The sequence below is a fragment of the Vulpes vulpes genome, chromosome 12, assembly GCF_048418805.1.
Source record: "Vulpes vulpes isolate BD-2025 chromosome 12, VulVul3, whole genome shotgun sequence".
NCBI classification, from domain to species: domain Eukaryota; kingdom Metazoa; phylum Chordata; class Mammalia; order Carnivora; family Canidae; genus Vulpes; species Vulpes vulpes.
Window position 1 is genome coordinate 143560029 of NC_132791.1, and position 21329 is coordinate 143581357.

The following is a 21329-nucleotide window of genomic DNA, read 5'->3' on the forward strand; positions in this document are numbered from 1 at the left end:
AGACCGGTTCCATGCCATGTAATCAAAGCCGATGGTGAAACCGTAAGCCATTACCCTGCTCGTGATCACATCGAGACTTTCTCTACTTCACTCTTCCTTGTGGACCAGGAGTACTAGGTTGGCTCTGTATTCCCTCAAATCTCTTTTAAAAATATTTTTCAATTTTAAGTATCCCCCGCCTTGAAATGGTTTCCTCCACCAGCCCGGCCGGTGCGGCCGGAACCATTCCGCACTTCTGGTGGGGGGAGGCGCGGAAGTCGGGCGGCGGAAGAGGCAGGCGGCGGGAAGCGGCTTCAGGTTTTCCGCGAGCTCAGAGCTGCCTGGCTCGCGCAGTTTTCTCGGGTGTGCGGACTGGGCTTGGGCCCGCTCGCTTGGCAGTGCAGAGGTGCGTTCAGCCAGCCCGTGCCCCCCCGCGGGGTGCGCGGATGGTACGGCCCGGCCAAGTCACGCGCCTCGGGCTGGGCGCCGCAGCCGCCGCCGCCGCCGCCGCCGCCGCCGCCCCGGGGGAGTGGGGAGGTGGCCGGACCGAGCCACCTGAGGGGAGGTGCGGGGCCCCGCGAGGGCAGGCGGGTGTCCCGGCGGGCTCCAGGAGCGCAGGGCGAGTCCTGTCAGGTGCGCCACGGCCCGAGCGCCGGCTCCGGCCCCGAGGCTCTCCTCGCCCGTGCGGGAGCCAGTCCCGGAGCGGCCGGCCGGCTCGTGCAGCCGTTGGAACCCGGGCTGGCGGGCTGCTTCGCGGAGGTCGGAGGGAGCCTGGCTTCCGGGGGGAGGGCTCGCGGAGGGGCGGGCGGCGGGCGGCGGGCGGGAGCCGCGGGGGGCGCGGCGGGGGCGAGGACCGGCCGGGAACGTGCCGGGGCCGAGGCGCTCGGGTCGGCGGTGCGGCGCCCCCGGAGCGGCTGTGCTGACGGGGTGGGCGGCAGACTCCCGGACCGTAAAGGGACCAGGACCACGAGCTCGGTTCCGACCCGGTCGGCGTCGTTGGTTGGTTCTCCTCGAGCGTTGCCCGGGCACCGCGCGTGGCCTCGCCGCCCACCCAGGTCCGGCCGTACCTCCGCTGCACGGGGGAGGGTGCGTGTCCGGGTGTCTTCTCTCCGGGCCGTGCTTCTCGGGAAGGGTGGGCCTACCTCAGTGCGCTCCAAGGCGGGTGGAAGACCACTTTCCTCTCCGGGTTGCTGGATATCGTTGGGCGCAGCCTTGTCACCTGGAATCCATATTTACCCAAGGGTAGGCTCGCTGCGGATTGAGTCCCAGGTGAGCCTCAGCAGCCGTTGGAGGAGGCAGAGGACAGGAGAAGGAGGCACCTGGCACCCGCGGCGTCCACCGGGGTGGCTGTAGGGGCTCCTGTCACAGCGGGGAAAGCGCTGGAGGCGTTGGATTATCCCCGTCGTTAGGAGGAGATTGAGGAATAGCACATGACTGTGTTTGCCCTTGTAGTGTCACCCGCGGGGAACTTTGTAAACAGAAATCCAGGTGAAGGTGGAAATAGTAGAGCCACCACGGTGTTGAATGGGTTTGAGCTGGAAGTAATTCCCTGTGGAACGTTCCACCTTGGACTTGCTGGGGTCCAGCTGCTGACTTAATGAGACTCCCCAGTGGAATCCTGCTGCTCCTTATTGGTTAAGAACCATTATGATACTGTGTTTCTTTTCAAGGTGGTTTTTGAGCCTCTGTGGTCCTATGAGAAGACCCCAGGAAGTGGAAATGAAATAGACCCAGGGCCATGGAAAGGGCCCTGCTTTTTTGAGTTATTTGGATTCTTTCTTTGAGTTGAAGAGACTAGGGGAGGGGGACAGATTTCTGCTTCTTCCTTGGGTTCTGGAAAACTCGTTAAGAACTGTTAGGTATATTCAAGCCAGTTTAGTTTCTTCGATAAACATCTGGTACAGATTAGAATTGGGGGTAAATAGAAAACTGACTTCTTGGGACACCTGGGTTGGCTCAGCAGTTTGGCGCCTGCCTTCGGCCCAGGGCGTGTGATCCTTGAGACCCGGGATTGAGTCCCACATCAGGCTCCCCGCATGGAGCCTGCTTCTCCCTCTGCCTGTGTCTCTGCCGCGCGCTCTCTCTCTCTCTCTCTCTGTCTCTTTCATGAATAAATAAAGTCTTAAAAAAAAAAAAACTGACTTCCTGCCACTCAGAATTCTGATTCCACGTGCCCTGCATGGAGCCTGCTTCTCCCTCTTGCCTGTATTTTTGCCTCTCTCTCTCTCTCTGTGTCTCTCATGAATAAATAAAGTCTTAAAAAAAAAAAAACTGACTTCCTGCCACTCAGAATTCTGATTCCACGTGTAGTGGTTAACCTAAGAGCTGGGGTTGGCCTTTGTGTCTCAGCTTTAGGGTGATTCTCAGGATAGGAAGATATTTGACATCACCTGTCAGGTAAAGGCTGGAGACAGGTTTTCTTTCTGGACTTTCTGGAGCTAAGTGGTATCTCCTTGTCTTCTGCTGGCTGTCTGGGGCTCTTGTACTCCTGATCAGGACTGCTTTTTAAAAAAATCAAAACAAAACTACTAGTAAGAGTCTCCCATGTTGACCAGGGATGCTGGGAAGTAGCTTGGCAACATCACCTCTGGTGTCTCCTTCCCATTTGAGGAGGAGAGAAACTTGTAGGCCTAGGATCTGAAGGATTTCATAGGCATGGTGTGGGTGCTGCCAAGGCAGTCCCCTTGTAACCAAGAATATGAGGGATGAGAACCTTATATTTGTAAATGTATTTTTAAAAGACGTAAGTATATTTATATTTAGAGAAGTCCTTTATGAAATACGGTGTAGGGGTGCAAAAGTTCAGCTCAAAGTTTGGCTGCAATGTCAACTTGCTGTCAGCCACTGCTCAAAAGTCAAAAAGCCTACTAAGCCATTCAGAACCATGGGAATCTCTGGCTCTTTTTTTGTGACATTCTCATTTTAAGTTGGCAGTAAGCTGCTTGATTGTTGCGTGTGTATCACCAAGTGCATTGCTTTTATGATCTGCTTAGATTTTTTTTTTTTTCCTTATCTAGAAAACATCAAGCCTTAGAGCTGCAGTATGGCCACCGCTGCCCTGCCCGACTCATTTGGAAATGGCCTTGCCTGCTCTTGTCTAGGTGGAATGGTGCACGCGTGATTTTGCTGAATATAACGGTTAGTATGGATGCTCTACAAACTGGGTGAGCCTTAGCCAAGTGCTGCTTTCTTGCAGATATTTTGCTGGAAGGAACCTTATTTCTCTCTTATTCCTCTTAAAGGAAGATGTAGCCTGTTTCTCCAGGGTTAATGCCTCTGCCTTTAGGTCTTAGTGCTTCTTCCTGTGGGATTCTTACTCCATTGATGGTCGCTTCACCCCCCTCTTCCATAATAGATTTTTTTTTTTAAGATTTTATTTATTCATGAGAGACACAGAGAAATAGGTAGAGACACAGGCAGAGGGAGAAGCAGGCTTCCTGCAAGTAGCCTGATGGCGGAGTGGATCCCAGGACTCCGGGATCACTCCCTGGGCTGAAGGCAGATGCTCAATTGCTCAGCCACCAATCTGTCCCCCGTAACAGATTCTTAAAGCATCATTTTCTTTGATCTCACCAGAGCGAGCCTGATGGAACCTCTGTTTAAATTTGGCTTATTGTGATCTCATGACACTAGGCTGTCAGACTCTGGTTCTCCCCATGCTTATGCTCTTGAACCTCTCCTGGCCCTGGATATCCTCAGTGAGCTCTCTGCTTTCTGTGGCAACAACTGTTCTCTCTCCATGGGCAGCTCCTGAATCCACTCATCTATCCAGTACTTTAATGTGGTGCCTGCTGTGTGTGTCAGGAACTGTTGTAGATAAGACAGGCTCACTCCCTGCTCCCGCCTCCACCTTGGGGAACATTCATTTGTGGGAAACACAAACAATGCAGCTTCCAGGAGACCTAAAATAAAGTGGAAGAGGGGAGAGGGTGATGTAGTAGAAGGGAGTGGATGTTGTGGGGGCTGGTTTGGGAGGCCTCTCAGTAGGGACATGCAAGGAAGAAGGTGAGTCAGGCAAAGGTCTGTGGAGTGTCTCGGACTTTCACCTTCTGCCCAGCCCTCTCTGTTACTACAGTCCAGAATCTCCTTGGAACTCTCAGGGTTTTCCAGCTAAATATCCTGTTCTCTCTTGAACTCTGTCTCCTCTCCTGCTGTATCCCTCTCCCCAGGAACATTCTGTGCCCCAGCTCTCCCTACTTGCCAGGCATCTGCAAATCCCCATCTGATCCCCATGCCTGACTCGCATCAGCCCAGCTTACTTGTGTTTTGTGTTGGCTTCTGCCATTCCCACTGTCACTCAAGCTCCCACCCGTGCCTCAGGTACAAGAACGGGAGCAGTAGTAGTTGTGTCAGCTAAGAGGTTGCGTGCAAGACGCCAGGTCGGTGGCAGAGTTAGTGAGCAGGCTGGAGAAGGGAGGCTGCTGCGGAGGATGCCGTGACGGACAGACCACAAGGGTTTTGAGAATGCCATCACCCAGGACTTGCTCCCCACACCCCACATACGTGTTTGCACTGGGTTCAGCTTCCTGGGCTAATGCCTCTAACTGGTCAAGCCTTGGTCATGCCTATGGTGGAGGATGAGGACAGAGGCTTTGGCTCCATAATAGGGGAGGGGATCCCCAAAAGAGGAGGTTTGGATCCTAACCCCTGTCCGCTACTCAAATTTACCATATTTCTCATCAAAACCTATCAAAGAGGGGATCCCTGGGTGGCGCAGCGGTTTGGCGCCTGCCTTTGGCCCAGGGCGCGATCCTGGAGACCCGGGATCGAATCCCACATCAGGCTCCCAGTGCATGGAGCCTGCTTCTCCCTCCGCCTCTGTCTCTGCCTCTCTCTCTCTCTCTGTGACTATCATAAATAAATTAAAAAAAAAATTATTAAAAAAAAAAAAAAAAAAAAAAAACCTATCAAAGAATTTCCAGTCTGAAGAAAATTCAGGCCTTCACTGTGGCCTAGAAGGGTCCCTAAAATCCACCTCCTTCTAGTCTTCTGCCATCATTCCCCAGCTCTGTAGAGCCCTAGTCATGCCCCCTCAGTCCCCTGGCCTTTCCTCCCATCAGCTCTCACTCAGGGAGCCCCTGATGTCCCAGACCACATGGCACTTCCTCCAGTGAGTCTCTGCCCTGGACCTGCTGTCCTCTTCCCGAGGCTGTCACCACAAGAGAGCAAGCAGTGTGTCGTATGTCCCTCCCCTCCTCGAGGGTAAGCTCCACGAGGGCAGCATCATGTCACCCAGCATGGCAGCTGTTGATAGAATATAAAAGTCTCTTCTCCAGACCCCTATGGCATTGATTGGTGTCACATTTGCCATATTGTCACCCGCGCATGTGTTCTCTATGCTGTCTGCCTCTCAGCCCCGTCACAACTCTAACAAGGATTTTCCGTGGGGTCCTTGAATCACGTTCTCTCTTCTCCATTGTAACTCCTGATTGGCAGGGACTGTGTTTTTTCTGCTGAGTTTCTGCTACAGCTGATGCGGTGCTGGCTGGCTGAACTGCCTTGCTGGCCAGAAAGCCTATTGATGACACCTTCCCAGTCCCTGTGCTCTAGAGCAGCCTCCAGGTTCTCTGGTGTGAACATAGGCTGCCTGGCTGATGGTGTCTCCTCTCATCCGCCTCCTGCAGGCCCTCTGCTGTCTCCAGGACACCATGAATGCCATCGTTGCTCTCTGTCACTTCTGTGAGCTCCACGGCCCCCGCACTCTCTTTTGCACAGAAGTTCTGCACGCCCCGCTTCCGCAAGGGGCTGGGAATGGGGACAGCCCTGGCCAGGGCGAACAGGCCGAGGAGGAGGAAGGTGGCATTCAGATGAGCAGTCGGATCCGCGCTCACAGTCCAGCTGAAGGGGCCAGTGCAGAGTCCAGCAGCCCGGGGCCCAAAAAGTCAGACATGTGCGAGGCAAGTGTCTCTGGGAGTGTTGGAGATGTTTTTTCCTTGTCAGGAACTTGTGCTTATGTTGAGTATTTGACCTGGAGGGTGGTCAGGAGACCCTGTGGGACTCAGCAGTGGCTGTGATCTCACAGAAAAGTGGGAGCTTCAGGTGATGGGTACAGGCCATTCTTGTGGGCCCTGTGCAGCATGTTCACTTCTTTTTATGTCCGTCCAGTTCTTTCCTTTCATCCCAGCTGTCGTTTTATCAGCCAACCCTGTGCCAGCAGACACCTGACACCAGTTGACATTTGCTTTTCAGCCCTCCCCTCTGTATGCTCATGTCTGCACACAGGCCCATCCTTGGCTCCACTTGCCTCAGCCCAGTATCTTGGGAAGTTTCCTCCTCATGGGGTCTTGCTTTTACTCTTGGTGTCATTTATGACCTCTAGGGAATGAAGTTTAAGTTCCCTTAGCAAGTTGCTGCTTTATATGACAGACCTGGGTCGAGATCTGAAATCAGGAGTGGTGTTAGACCTGCCACTACAGGGTGGACAGGAATCCAACTGCATTAGTTTGGTTCCACTGAGAAGCCAACAGCATGCACGAGATTGATCTTTTCGTTGCTGGAAACCCCTGTGAGGAAGCAGAAGGTGGGGAAAAGCATTGCCACCATGAACAAATCTGACAGCTGTGAAGGAGAGGAAGGAAAGGGTGCTAGAAAAGAGAGTCATTGAGCTGGAATTGCCATGGGAAGGGTACTGCATCTCCCACAGAGGGGCTTGCTTCAGTACATTCTTGTGCAGTCTAGGTGGGGATAGCGTCTGGGACCTGACCTCAGTGCCGACGTGGTGGTGGCTCTAGAGGGGCAGCAGCCAGGACCACCAATCCCGTCCGCTCCATAGCACTGCCTCTGAGCTCGTGTTGTCAGGGTACCACAGCAGCGTGGAAGTCTGGCAGCCTCCTGGGGCTCCTGCTGAGTGGTTGTGTCAGGACCAGGGACAGAGGCTAGCCCCTTAATCTATGTGGGCCTCTTTGCACCCCTGACCTGCTTCTGTAAAATGAGGATTCTCAGTGTAATTATCTCCTAGGGTTCAGTGGATTAAATGAGGTGTATGCAGAGCTCTTCATAATACCTGCCACATAAGTTCTCAGAAGATTAGATCTCTTATTTATACTCTGATGATCTTTGTGATCTGTGTGTTCTGGTTTTCCTATTCAGGACACGTTAAAATCTTCACATGGGTATAACTCTAGATGCCAGTTATCTTTATATGAAAATAGACTGAGTTTTCTCATTCAGATGTACATAAGAAAGTTTGTTGCCTGCTTCCTCACTAATTGGTTTTCTTCTCTTTCTTGGGGGCAGGGCTGCCGGTCCCTTGCTGCAGGGCATCCCGGGTATATCAGCCATGATAAAGAGACCTCGATTAAATACGTCAGTCACCAGCACCCCAACCACCCCCAGCTCTTCAGCATTGTCCGCCAGGCCTGTGTGCGGAGTCTGAGCTGTGAGGTGAGCACTGTGACTCTGGGGGGTACTCTGTGGGAATATCACAGATACTCCAAGGTGCCCTGAACAGGTTCAGTACTGGTTACAGAAAGGAAGACAGGTCATTGCTTCTGGGAGGATGATAGGTGGAGCAGGGAGCAGGGAGCAGGGAGCAGCTGCAGTTCTTTAAAGCTCCAAAATACGTTGAGTTGGACTGCAGTGTTCTAAATGGTTTCTAGCTTATCATTTCAAGCACCAAACTTAATCTATTCCTTTTTTTTTTTTTTTAAAGATTATTTATTCATTCATGAGAGACACAGAGAGAGAGGCAGAGACAAAGACAAAGGGAGAAATACACTCCTCACAGGGAGCCTGGTGTAGGACTGGATCCCCAGACCAAGATCACGCCCTGAGCCGAAGGCAGATGCTCAACCATTGAGCCACCCAGGCATCCCTGTTATCTGTCTATTCTTGATGAATGTATTCTTAAGACATTAAACATTTCTAGGTTATGTGGCTTACTCTATCAAATACCACCTTTTTTATTGTCTGAATCATCAATACAAGCCTTAGTGGTCACTGTGTGCTCTCAGAACCTCTTGAAGGTTGAATCAGTTTGTTCCTAAACTACCTGGCTCCTATTGTTGAGTTCAAGTCTTAACCCTTATGGTTTTTGGTTTTTTACTTTAAAAAAAAAAAAAATGTTTATTAGTATTTGTGCGTGCATGTGCACATGCTCGCATATGAGCGGGAAGGGAGAGAGAGAGAAAAATCTCCGCAGACTGAGAGATATCTAATGGGGGTCAGAGCACAGTTGGTTTTATCATCTCTAGGTCTTACAGCCCACATAGAGCCTGACATCGGGATTGATCTCAAGACCCTGAGATCATAACCTGAGCTGAAACCAACAGTTGGATGCTCAACTGACTGACCAGCATAGGTGCCCCTTAGCTCTCATAACTTTATCTGTCACAAAGAATTCATAATCCAGTTATAAAACTTCCATTCTCCGTGCCCACTTGATCTGACTGAGGCCCCATCTTAGTTTTCACTTATGGTTGTAGTGTGCCTACCTTCAGCTGCTTTGATTTCCTACTGCTAATCTGCTAGAAGCAGGTGATCATGCCTAGTTGAATTCTGTGTAAAGTAAGAGTGAATGTGTTACAAGGGGGACCTAACTTCTCGGCTGTAAATAAACTATACACATTTTATTGTTTGGACTCTACAGTGATTATTTTGACCTTCTCCAGTATATTCCAGATGAGTGATGTTGGCAGATTTGAGTCTGGAATAGATATAATATTTGAACAGGAGTTATTTATGGTTCAGGGTAGAAAAAAGTCATGAACCTACTTTACTCATCCTTGCAATGTATGATTACAGATGTTTTCTTATTTTTTTTTAAGATTTTATTTATTTATGAAAGATGGAGAGAGGCTGAGACACAGGTAGAGGGAGAAGCAGGCTCCATCCAGGGAGCCTGATGCGAGACTCAATCCCAGGTCTCCAGGATCACACCCTTGGCTGTGCAGACGCTCAACTGCTGAGCCACCCAAGCATCCTGGATGTTTTCTTTTAAAGTCTAGTCCCAGGAGCAGAGGAAAGCAGTTTTCCTCTCGTCCCCACCTTTCTCCCTATTCCTATAACTAATGCTGGTTAATTAGTACAGAAAGATAAGTGGGAGGAGGATTTGATTGTGCACAGGACTGTCTCCTGCAATGGCTGTGGATTTTCACAGGTCTGCCCTGGTCGTGAAGGCCCCATCTTCTTTGGGGATGAGCAGCATGGTTTTGTGTTCAGCCACACTTTCTTCATCAAAGACAGCCTGGCCAGGGGCTTCCAGCGCTGGTACAGCATCATTGCCATCATGATGGACCGAATTTATCTCATCAACTCCTGGCCCTTCCTGCTTGGGAAGATCCGAGGGATCATTGATGAACTTCAGGGCAAGGCACTCAAGGTGACCCCACATAAAGGGAGAATGGGTGGCAGTGGGGGGAGGAACTTTGTACTGATGGGGATCAGAGCACAGCTAGTTTTTATCATCTCTAGATCCTGCAGCTGTTGCTCACTCCGAATCATGGTCTTCTGACTGCAGAGTCAGTCCTGCTTGTTTTACTGGGCTCTCTTGAGTACATTGTCCAGTTCTCCTTCAATTCTGGCTGCTTGATTGTGGTCACATGCCCTGGTTTCTCCCCAGTGTCTGTGCTTCCTCTGACCTTCATTTGGAACCTGTCCACAAATCGTGTTGTAGACTCATCAATACTGTAGACTTCTAGCTCTTGTAGTATTGTTTCTCAGAATAGGCCATTGTGCTGAACAGCCTTCAAACCTCAGAGGCATAAAGGCCCACAGTTTTGGGGGTTGCTTCCTTTGTTTTGTTTGGGGGTTGGGAGGAGGAGTTTTCTTGTTTTTTGTTTTGAGAGAGCAGGGTGAGAGCAGAGGGACAGGGGGAGAGAATCTCAAGCAGCCTCCACACCAAGTGTGGGCCCTAATGCAGGGCTTGATCCCATGATCCTGAGATCACGACCTGAGCCAAAATCAAGAGCCTGGCACTCAATCAACTGAGCCATCCAGGTGTCCGACAGGTTTTTTTTTTTTTTATTGTAGTTGTTGATGTTCTGTGTCCATTGCAGGAAATGGGGGGGATATACTTGCTGTAGTCAGCCGAGCAGGTGGAGCAGCAGCCATATTGGAAGATTGCTCATTTCTCCGCCAGAGGGCATAGATGGTGCTGGAGGGCCTTGTTTCTCTCTCACCTGATTGCCAGAATTCAGCACATGTCCCACCCACACGAGGTCACTCAGTGAAAACCTCCATGTGTCCAGAATAGGAAGGGGGAGGGGCGGACTGGAAATATGTGGAGAACAGCACTAATGATCACGCAGGCATGTATGCGACCTGAGTACCCAACAAGTGCCTGATGAGTTGGTTGTGGGAGTGGAAGTGGGTACAGGGGAAATTCATAACTGATTCCTCTTCCTTAGTTAGCTTTTTGTCAAGCTGTGAGGCAAAAACCATTGAGAATGATGAGACTGGCGGCACTTTCTGCACCCTATATCAGAACAGCAGAATGAGACAGTCTTCAGGAATAGGATCCAGGAAGTTGGCTGTGAATGAGCTGGCTTTGGATTCCTTGGGTTTTGTTTCGTTAAAAGGTCACCCCTTCCTTTCATGTTTTAGGTATTTGAGGCAGAGCAATTTGGTTGCCCACAGCGTGCCCAAAGAATGAACACGGCCTTCACACCATTCCTGCACCAACGCAATGGGAATGCAGCTCGTTCACTGACCTCCTTGACAAGCGATGACAACTTGTGGGCATGCCTTCATACCTCCTTTGCTTGGTAACAAGATTTCTCAGTCTTCTAGCCATTGAGAGTAGACATGGTCTACTGGTTAGATTATGCATGAATCTGGGGAGGACAGTTGTTGGGTGAGTTCCCCTAGGGAGCTCTGTGCTGTGTACTTGTTGGCAGGCGCTGACCTGCATCTCCCTTTTTTCTAGGTATCTTCCCTTGGGCACATGGAAAAAGGACTTAGGTGGCACTCACATCCCCATATGCTTAAGATGCCCCTATACCAGAGCAGTGATCTCTCTTTCTGTCTATAGCAGCAAACCTTTATCTCACACAGGTCTGTGGGTCAGGAATTTGAGAGTGCCCGGACTGGACAGCTCTGACTGATTCTCAGGAGTTCATCAGTTGGGGCTACAGTGGTCTCTGGCCATTTGGTGCAGGCTTTTGGAAGCACTTCTGGCACAGGCTGTCTAGTAAGAGTGTGGTGGCACTCAGGCCTGCCTGGTCAGGAAGAAAGGATGATCTCTGTCTTTTTAAAATCACCACGGTCTGGCCACAGATTGTTTCTGTTCTTTCCATTGCAAGATGGATCTCTCCCAAAGATGCCCTCAAATCCTCACCCTTGTGCAACGGTGGCTTCCAAGCCTGGGGCCTCATCATCTAAGGTGTGGAAGAGGTGCCTTGAACAAAGATCTTTGAGAGTAGCTCCTGAGGGCTTGAGAACTAAGGAGAGAGTATCTGTCTCCTGTGCTCAATGTAAAGTCATTTAGAGATTTTCAAAGAGATCCAAACTAGAATAAATAGTACAATCAACTGTACACTCTCGTTTTCCAGCTGTAGTATTGTCAACATTTTCCTGCTTTTTCTCTCCCCTCCCTTTTTTCTGGAATATGTATTTTTTAGATTATATTTATTCGTTCATGAGAGACACAGAGAGAGACAGAGACATAGGCAGGGGAGAAGCAGGCTCCCTGCAGGAAGCCCAGTGCAGGACTCAATCCCAGGACCCCAGGATCACACCCTGAGCCAAAGGCAGACGCTCAACCACTGAGCCACCCAGGCATCCCTGGAATATTTTTTTAAAGCAAATCTTAGTTGTATCATTTCAAACACAAAATCATCCAACAAAATCGACCCATTGCTTAGCATCATCTAGCCCGATACATGTTCAGTTTTCTTGTTTGGCCTCAGGACTGTTTTTTGAAATGGGGATCAGATCACCACTACAGACTGTACACATTGTTCTCTTAGTCCAAAGCAGTTTCTCCTGCACCTCTGCCATGGATTTTCCCATGCCTTTTGTCGGAGGACCTAGGTCATTTGTCCTGAAGAATTCTCCTTTTGCGTTTGGCTGATTGTGACTTTGTGATGTGTGCAACGCGATCTTTTGTACCCATATTTTCTGTAAGCTACTAGTGAGATCAAAAGGCTTGATTGGCTTCAGGTTCCACTTTTCTTCTGGCAAGAACACTTCACAGATGGTGCTTTGTTCTGCAGGCTCCTGAAAGCATGTGGCAGCCGGCTGACTGAGAAACTCCTAGAGGGTGCACCCACAGAGGACACATTGGTCCAGATGGAGAAGCTCGCGGGTGAGCAGGGAGTGCTTGTGCTGGAAGCCTGTGCTGGCAGTTGCTGTTGGGGGCCATCTCACAACCACCTAGCCCTCCATCCTGATTAAGGGGACTCTAGGAGGAATAACCCAGGAGGAGCATCTGCAAGAGCTCAACCTGTAGTCTTTTTTTACTGTGTTTTTATTGTGGTTTCCTGTTTCCGTTTCCTTGACAGTCACATGAAGGAGTTTACCATCCTGGGCAGCCTGGGAAAGTCTGCTATTTAGCGCTGTGAGGCTGTGGAGAAGATACATGAAAGGTTTTCTTGTCTCTGTCTTATGATCCGCAGGTGCCTGCCCTCTGTAGACACTTGAGTAATAAAATGTTAAGCTTCAATTGGACCCAGAGTTTCCATCAGGGTAAGGCTTCCCAAGCCTTACTAATGTATGGGGACTCCTTCCCAGGTTTTTGATCAGAAATCTACGTCTAGGGCTTAGGGTCCTGTGTGTTTGAAGTAACTTCGTGAGGGATTCTGATTCTGCTGCAGTGTGTACCAGCCAAGGAACCTCTGGTCTCAATCCAGAGACGAGGAAAGCACATATGCTTTTCGTTTGGAGATGATGTGATTCTTAGTGACCTATGACAGAGGCCCCAGCTTTGGGGTTGGGTAAACCAGACTTGCAGTGTATGTTGTGTGTAATGGGTAACTGGTAACATTTGATATGGTTCAGGTTGCAAATGGCCTTCTTAATAAATTGGAGCTGTTTCAAGGTTATTCCTATAGTCAGGTGACTTTGCACACTTAGATTCCAATATGCTTTCCTAAGTGGGAGAAAGGGAATAGGATTTCAGCGAGACCAGAGCATGATAAGACCTTGGTAATCCACCTTCATGCCCTCATGCATCAGTCGACCCTAGAACCATTTACTATTGTGATTTCAAATTTCTAGGTTAGTAAAGATGGCAAGGGTAGTCTGTTGGTTGGAGTATACAGAGAGCCAAGTGGCAGGCACACAGGGCTTTCTGTCATGTCTTAGGCTGTATTTTACTTTGGAACACACACTTTGGATTTGGACAGAACTGACTTCAGATCCTGGCTCCGCCCCTTGTGCATTCTGTATGACCACACAAGACCTCTTCCCTATGGTTCTCATTGGGAACATAGAGGGAAGATGTCCTTATTTGTGATCGTTGTCACAGAGATTAATGGAAGTAACAAATAACTTCCCTATCTGTAAAATATGGTGAAGAGTTCTGACCTCAGGACAGTTGAAAGGATAAAGTGAAATGTATGGAAGCATTGAGAATAGTGCCTGACTGAGGAAGTGTTGAGTGACCAAGCTATCGTCATTCTCATCTTTGCTTGGAATTATCCCACAGCCATGAACACTCAGAGTCTTGCAGGTGCCTGCTTCATGATGCAGTGTGAGGCTTTGAGCCAAGTAAATAGACCAGTGGACTGAACCCTCCCTGCTCATCCCAGGGCTCCAGGGGCAACAAGTGATGTAGGTAGCTGGCCAGAACCAGAAATCAGAACACCTTGGGCTGACATGGACATAGTAGCACTGTCGCATTCAGGGAGTGAAGGAATCCAAGGACAGCAGGTTTCATAAATGTCTCTGTTGTCCATCTTGCAGACCTGGAAGAGGAATCAGAAAGCTGGGACAACTCTGAGGCTGAAGAGGAGGAGAAAGCCCCCGTCTTGCCGGAGGGTGCAGAAGGGCAGGAGCTGACCAAGTGCCCGACGGATTCTTCCTTGCTCTCAGACTGTGGAAACTGGCAGCCCCGAAAGTTGTCTGTCTTTAAGTCCCTTCGGCACATGAGGCAGGTAGGTGGCAGAGGGGTAGTCCTGCATTCAGAAGCTCCAGAGAACGGCCCCATCCCCTCTTTCTCATCCAGCACACTTTGTTCCTTAGGCCCATCATCTTGAGACCCCATGGGGACTGGTTGGTTAGGAGTGACCAAGAAACCTCCATGGCTGGCTGAAGATAGCTGGGGCCGTCTGGCATAACTTAGCCACAGGAGCACTGTGCTCCCCTTTTAGTGAGGACGTAGGTGTCTTTTTTAAAGAAAGTCCTGCGTGGTCGGCTTCTCATGGTCCTCTCATCGTGTCCTGCCAGAACCTTTTAAAGGAATTGAACAGTACTGCAAAATGGAAATGATGGCTGCCCTTACAGAAAATTGGAAAGAATCTGGATGTCCAATCATAAGAATTGCATCCAAACAATGGAATGTCCTTAAATACAGAAAGGAAAGCGTCCAGTGTATAGTACAGGGTGGTATGTGTGTCTGTACATATGCGTACCAGAGACGACAGAAAAGTCACACAACAGTGTTGACCATGGTTATATTCAGTCAGATGGGAAGAAGAGATCACAGGATTACAAGGGCAGGCCCTTTTTATATTTTCCTGTAATTATTTTTGCTATGAGCATGAATTTTAACAAAAGATAGTTCTTTCTGTTTTGGAAAATGAAGTAAAGATTGATTTAATGTCAGATGCTCTATGAGGCTTCTTGATGAGGAAGAATCACCCATGAAAACCACATATTTGGCTAAAATTGTCCTTGTTTGTTGCTTATGTGGATTAAAGTTAGAAGGAATCTTCCAGTTTCATGGGAGGTGGGAATATTTTGAAGCTATAGGAATTTTGTAAAAAGGAATATTTCTAACTTCCTTTTTTTAAAAAGAAAGGCCATGTTATAAGCCTGTTTTAAGGCTGTTATAAGGTAACAGCCTAAACTCTATAAAAACGCCAGTGTCAGGGGAGTTATAAAAAGAGAGAGGGACTAATCTAGCATAAAACAGAATAAAGAACTCAGAATAAATGAAACAGGCATGATCCTTAAGTGACTCCTGGGTTGAAAGGATAATAGCTACAAGGGACACCGTTAGAGATTTGGGGCTCTAAACCCAGATACTGGGTCAGTGGACATCCGGGTAGCATTTCTGTGTGTGTTGTGTATTGGAGCTGTGTAGAAGAGCCCTTATGCTTCCTGGGTGCTAAAGTGTCATGCTGCCTATCCCTTACTTTGAAATGGTTCGGCAAAATCGCATAGAAAGAGAGTGAATGTTGTAAAAAGCTAACGTGTTTTCTGCTTCAAGTTTTTAAAAATAAGATTGAGGAAAAGATTTTAAAGTGTGCAAGGGCTTTGGTATCAGGCTTCGGGTGCATATCCAGAGCCTTGCACCTGCCTCCACCTCACTGTGGGCAAGTCAGCCAGCCCTTCCCTCTCCTGACCCGTCTTCCCTCACTATGTGGAGAACACACAAATAACTTTGGTTGCATGAAAGGGCAGAACACACTGAACTGTATTTTCTAGGTCCTGGGTGCCCCATCTTTTCGTATGTTGGCCTGGCATGTTCTTATGGGCAACCAAGTGATTTGGAAAAGTAGAGATGCAGACCTTGTCCATTCAGCTTTTGAAGTTCTTCGGGTAAGCATATCTTTTCTCTTAAGTCTTTAATAGCAGGATGGTATTTGGCTTAGTGGGTTCTTGTTTTAAATCCTGATTTTAGCTGTGAATGTTAGGATGCAGGGATGGCTCGGTGCAAAGGTTCATGCCTGAATCTGAGGTCTGTGCTTTTTGTCCATTGTTGAAAATGGCAGTCACTGATGGTTATTATTTCCAGTGGAAGGAGCCTGTGCTATCCTAATAGAGTGATAATTAACTACCCCATCTCCAACCCAATATTCCTCAAAGAAGCCATTGGTGTGGTTCACAGCTGTCTTAGAGGCAGGTTTGGGTCATCACATGTCCCTGCACACAGAACATTCCTGATGAGTCCAGTGGGATGTGGGTCTGCTGTGCTGCCTGCACCTCGCGGGTGTCGTGGGTGCCAAGGCCTAGGTCTGGTTGATGATATTTAAGTCCTCAGAAACCTCGTGTATACCTAACATTGGCCTAGGCCTGTGAGAGCACAAATGAATATGACACAATCTCTCAAAGAGCTTATACTGTCTTTGTGGGATGATGGAAGAGACAAGAATCTGAGAAGTCAAAGCATAATAGGAAGATTAACACCACAAAGAGGTAGCACAAGTCCCGTATGCCTGATAGCCAGGGTAGGAGTGGGGGCCATGCGGGAGACACCCCATTGGGGCTGTGTGACCGAGGATGCTTTCTGGGAGGAGAGAGGCTTGGGCCGAGCTGGGGCGGGCATGTGGGGTGTGGGTGATGGAGATCAGCAGGCGCTGTTTCAGCTGGGGTTGGTCCTGAGTCACTGTGTCCCCTCTAGACTATGCTGCCGGTGGGCTGTGTACGCATCATCCCTTACAGCAACCAGTATGAGGAGGCCTACCGGTGCAACTTCCTGGGGCTCAGCCCGCATGTGCAGATCCCATCCCATGTGCTGTCCTCAGGTACACACCTCCCCTGGCCCACCCCAGGCGCTGTACCTCAGGGCTCGGAAGCAGAACTGCATCTTAGTGCGGATCTGAAGATGGTGCCTGCTTGGAAACGCGACTACCAGCTTTCCAATGGCTTTGGGCCTCTTTTTCCCTTTACAATGGTTGAGGGATGGACAAGACAGGCTGAGTGAGGGTGGCTTGCTGGGCAGGGTCTGGTCAGGGAATGGGTGTCAGAGGTTGTCATGTCATTGTGCTGAGTTGGTGATGCCAGCGAGATTCAGGAGGCAACTCTTTTCTTTAATATGCCTTAAATCCAGCTTTGACATTCATTAGTACAGTGGGGCTTGCTGCACCTCGGCAGAGCATCTGGCGTTCAGCAGTCCGGAGCCACCACTCCATTCAGCATCCCAGACTGAGTCCTGAGGCCCTGCGAGGCAGCACTTTTTTTGGAACATAGGCTCTTGGTTTCAAAAATGGGCTTGAAGTTTTTAACCACTACAGACTAACTGTGCAACCTTGAGCCAAACCATTTAGCTTCTTTGAATTTGTTTCTGTCATAAAATGGGACTTAACAGTGGTACCGTCACCGGGCTGCTGGGCATTAAGTGAAGTGAGATATAGAATTCCAGTAGTTACTGGAATATAATACATGAACTAAGGCAAGAGTTAACCCTTAACTCTATTCTTAAATACACTGCAAAGGGTTTCCAACGCCCAAGCATTAGTCGGGAGGCGAGTTTCCGCTCTCTGATCTGACATGACCTGGCGTGGCGGCAGCGGGAGGCAGGCTCCCGAAGGGGGCAGATGCACGCCTCCTGCAGTAGTGCATTTTGTGTTGCTGTAGAATTTGCTGTCATCGTGGAGGCCCATACAGCCCCCCGCCCCAGCCTCCACCCAGCCGGATGCGAGGATGACCAGTCTCTGAGCAAGTACGAGTTTGTTGTGACCAGCGGGAGCCCTGTAGCTGCGGACCGAGGTGCGTGCTGCCAGGCCAGCCTGCCTTTTCCCACGGTGAGCGGGAGCAAGAGCACTGCCGCTGCCTCTCGCTCCCCATGCTGACGACCCTGCCCTTGTTCCCAGTTGGCCCCACCATCCTGAATAAGATGGAAGCAGCTTTGACCAACCAGAATCTGTCCGTGGGTGTGGTGGACCAGTGCCTCGTCTGCCTCAAGGAAGAGTGGATGAAGTAAGCACACTCCACCTTGGCCCCTGGAGTCTGCTTCCTCCCCGGGGGTGCTGGGAAGCCAGTAGCGATTCTGTTCTGCTGGCGAGAATCAGGAGCTATTTCCAGAAAAAGGAGCCTTGGCCTCCCTGAGAAGGGAAGTCAGGGAGAATAGAGGTTAGGAGCATGTGCTCGAATAGCCTCTGCGCCAGTTAATCTGAGCTAGTGACCTTGAGCAGTCAGCGCCCCCAGTCCTCACTCTGCTCCTCTGGGAGATGGGGTGACACCTGCCTCCAAGAGAAGCAGTTATTTTTGCTGCTTAATTAACTTTAAAAATCTGAAAGCTAGATAATAGATGTTCCCTTTGTATTAAGGCTAATTAGTTATTTGATTTTCTTAAGTTCCTCTTAGTAATTTTGGGTCAAATTCAATTAGATGTCCTGATTTCCAATAGTAAAATGAAGCTTAGGAGCAACAAATTCCTTTATGAATTTAAAGAAAATAGGTTTTTCCCCCATTTTGCGGCACCACCCTTATTACCCAGGGTTAGAACCGCTGGGCTAGCAAGAGGTCCTGGAGCGTGCAGGTGGGAGCTGCTGCTCTGTGCCAGCACCTATAGACCTTGTGCTGGTCTTGAAGCCGTTAGGCCTCGGGACCAAACTGTGGTGTGATTTTACTGTGGCATCTGAGTGTTTTGTTTTTGGTTTTCTTCAGCAAAGTGAAGGTCCTTTTCAAATTCACCAAAGTGGACAGTCGACCCAAAGAGGACACACAGAAGCTCCTGAGTATTCTTGGAGCATCTGAGGAGGACAATGTCAAACTCCTCAAGTTCTGGATGACGGGCCTGAGCAAAACCTACAAGTCACACCTCATGTCCACAGTCCGCAGCCCCACAGCTTCAGAGCCTCGTAATTGACCCTGCCACAGGAATCTGACCCCATGTTTGCCTTCTGAGGAGTGTGGTGATTGCCATCTTCGCCACTGAGCTCAGTCTCTGATGGCAGTCATAGATTGCTTGTGTTTCTGAACTGCCAGCATGGAGCTGTGTCCTAGCAAGGAATGGAAACTTGGGGCTGAACTTTGCCCTCTGTGTGGGATCCCGACTTGGTGTAGTTTTCGGCACCATTCCAAAAGCTGTTTGAATTGCTCTGGCCCTGAATGAGGGCAGTGGGAGACTTGGGACAGTGGGTCCCCTGTGTTTGTGTACCCCTGTGAGAGAAGACTAAGGAGAACATGCATCTTATGCCTCAAGGATTTAGATCTCAAAATTCATAAGGAAGGTATGTCAGGCCAGTCCCAACTTGGGTATTTTGGCCTCAGTAACAAATCTCTCAAGGTTAATGTTTGAACCTTTCCATTCTGAAATTCAAGACTTTTCCAAGTTTTATATATGATTGCGTGTATGTTTTGCTACAGTTTTGAGTTTTTAGGACATGTGTGATCCATAGTCATTGTTAGTAATCTGGTTTTGAGCTCTGGAAATGGCTTTTGGCATGGGACGGATGTTTTCTCATCTTTAAGCCCTCTGAGATTCATGTTCTGGAACCATGTGACTACAAAGTTTTCTAGCCATGCTCTCCTGTGGTTGCTTTGACATTTCCCTATAGCTCGAGGACAGGCCCCTGACCGTTTTTTACACAAAGATGATACTTTGCTGAAATGTCAGATGGAACCATTTGACTTGCCTAACCTACTAGATATGGCATTGAGAAACCTACCATAGTTTTATTCCATATTACTTTGCCCTTTATTGCTTCTTAAACATTTAGATTTGGCTACAGGTAACAATTTTCAGAGTATGGTGATTTAAGATAGTTTCATCATCCTGGTGTACACTATTAATAAGGATTCATGGCTTGGATTTTCCAGCAATTTTGCTGATTTTGTTTATAGTTTTTTGTGTTTGCTTAATTTATATTTAACATGGAGACTAAGTTTGTATGAGTAGGTATCTATCATGCAAGAACTTGAAACATAATAAAGATATATTTTTATAAACTGTTGGCTACATGGTTTTGTTGGTTTGATACCTAGATTTTTCATGGGATCAGTCACACAGAATATTATGGCTAAAATAACACCTGTGGTAGAACTATTTTAAAACTCCAGTCTGTTAAAGGCTTGCAGATTCTAGAAGACTTGGACTGTACATTGTGGTTAATTTTGATCAATTTCAGCTCAGAGCACAGTAGCACTACCCATACTCCTGCGGGGAGCCACACAGGAGGTGTGCAGGTGTTCTGGAATAGGCTACACATACCATATAGGAGCTGTGGTGGGTAAAAAGGACCCTAGACTACAACTGTTAGGGAATCCGAGCTCTGATCACTGGTTGCTGCTTCTGATCAGAGTGGTGCAGAGCCAGGCAGCCATTGTTGCACCTTCCCTCACTGTTGCAAACCCCTCCCCCTCTGGCTGTGAGGAGACTTCATGGTTCAATGCCCTTCCCCTACTCTTTCAGCTGTCTGTGTGTGCATGTGTGTGGATGGATGTGTGTTCCCCATTTCAGGAAATCCAGAACATAAAACTCTAGGACATTAAAAAACAACTGCATATACAGAGGAAATTAGAAGCTGTTCATGTCCAAGGAAGGGCTTAGAAAAGACCTGAGAAAAATGTAAGTTTATACCTCAGCCTGATCCTTGGCAAAGAAAAAGCCAACAATAAGAACATGGAGAATCTTGGGGAAGGGGGAGTATCTAATTTTCAGTTATCATGTTACTAGATTTAAATGCCCAGCATTCAACAAATATCAGGAGGCATACAAAGAAACAGGGAAGTTATGTCCCATTCAAAGGGGAGAAAACAATCTGCCCCTGAAAAGGACTTAATGGCAGATATACTACACAAAGACTTTATTTTTATTTTTTTTTAAAGATTTTATTTATTCATGAGAGACACCGAAAGAGGCAGAGACATCGGCAGAGGGATAAGAAGGCTTCATGCAGGAGCCTGATGTGGGACTCCATCCTGGAACTCCAGGATCACGCCCTGAGCTGAAGGCAGATGCTCAGCCACTGAGCCACCCGGGTGTCCCTAAACAAAGACTTTAAAACAACTGTCTTAAAATCACAATTACAGGGAGATGTGAAGAAAGCCAAGAAAATGTGTGAGCAAAATGAAAATATAAAGAAGACCTAAAAAAGTTTCAGAGTTGTAAACTACAACTTAAAAAAAAAAAAAAAAAAAAAAACTACAACTGAAATGAATTTATAAGAGGCCAATTTGAGCAGGCAGAAAGAATTTGTGGACTTTTGAAGATAGAACAGTGGACATCATCGAGGCTAAGGAACAGAATTTGAAGAGCGGTGGACAGAACTCTCAAGAGAACTATGGGACACCAACAAAAGGATCAACATGCACATCGTGAGTCCCGGGAAAGGAAGGGCCTGAGAACATTGAAAGAAAGAATGGCTGAAAACTAACCAAATTTAATGAAAGACAGGAACATAAATACACAAGCTCAAAAATTCCCAAGTAAGATGAACTCAACCACCCTGAAACCCATTCTAATAGAACTTCCAAAAGACGAGCAAACCTTGAAAGCAACAAAAGTGAGACAAATCACAGATCTTCACTAAGAATACAGATTTCTCATCAGAAATGTCAGAGGCTAGGGATGCTTGTGTGGC

General features: G+C 48.4%; 1 protein-coding gene across 6 annotated transcripts; it reads left to right on the forward strand.

Annotated features, from left to right (window-relative positions):
* The first annotated feature begins 230 nt into the window (after positions 1-230).
* Positions 231-19695, forward strand: FLCN (folliculin). 6 transcript variants are annotated; one of them, XM_072730554.1, is made up of 13 exons: positions 231-385; positions 2997-3117; positions 5604-5876; positions 7216-7362; positions 9077-9298; positions 10522-10682; positions 12132-12223; positions 13822-14012; positions 15508-15621; positions 16424-16547; positions 17380-17511; positions 17616-17721; positions 18412-19695. In XM_072730554.1, the coding sequence occupies exons 3-13, from the start codon at positions 5628-5630 to the stop codon at positions 18611-18613; spliced, it is 1740 nt and encodes a 579-aa protein (XP_072586655.1). In that variant the 5' UTR covers positions 231-385; positions 2997-3117; positions 5604-5627; the 3' UTR covers positions 18614-19695. The 6 variants fall into 6 exon arrangements, with proteins under 6 accessions (XP_072586655.1, XP_025861434.1, XP_025861435.1 ...); XM_026005649.2 differs by lacking the exon at positions 231-385 and adding an exon at positions 492-612; XM_026005650.2 differs by lacking the exon at positions 231-385 and adding an exon at positions 494-598.
* Positions 19696-21329: the final 1634 nt, after the last annotated feature.

Coding starts and splice junctions, on each gene's coding strand:
- FLCN (XM_072730554.1), top strand. CDS start 5,628: ATGAATGCCATCGTTGCTCTCTGTCACTTCTGTGAGCTCCACGGCCCC. Junction 7,363..9,076: donor TGCGGAGTCTGAGCTGTGAG/GTGAGCACTGTG, acceptor GGATTTTCACAG/GTCTGCCCTGGTCGTGAAGG. Junction 9,299..10,521: donor TTCAGGGCAAGGCACTCAAG/GTGACCCCACAT, acceptor TTCATGTTTTAG/GTATTTGAGGCAGAGCAATT.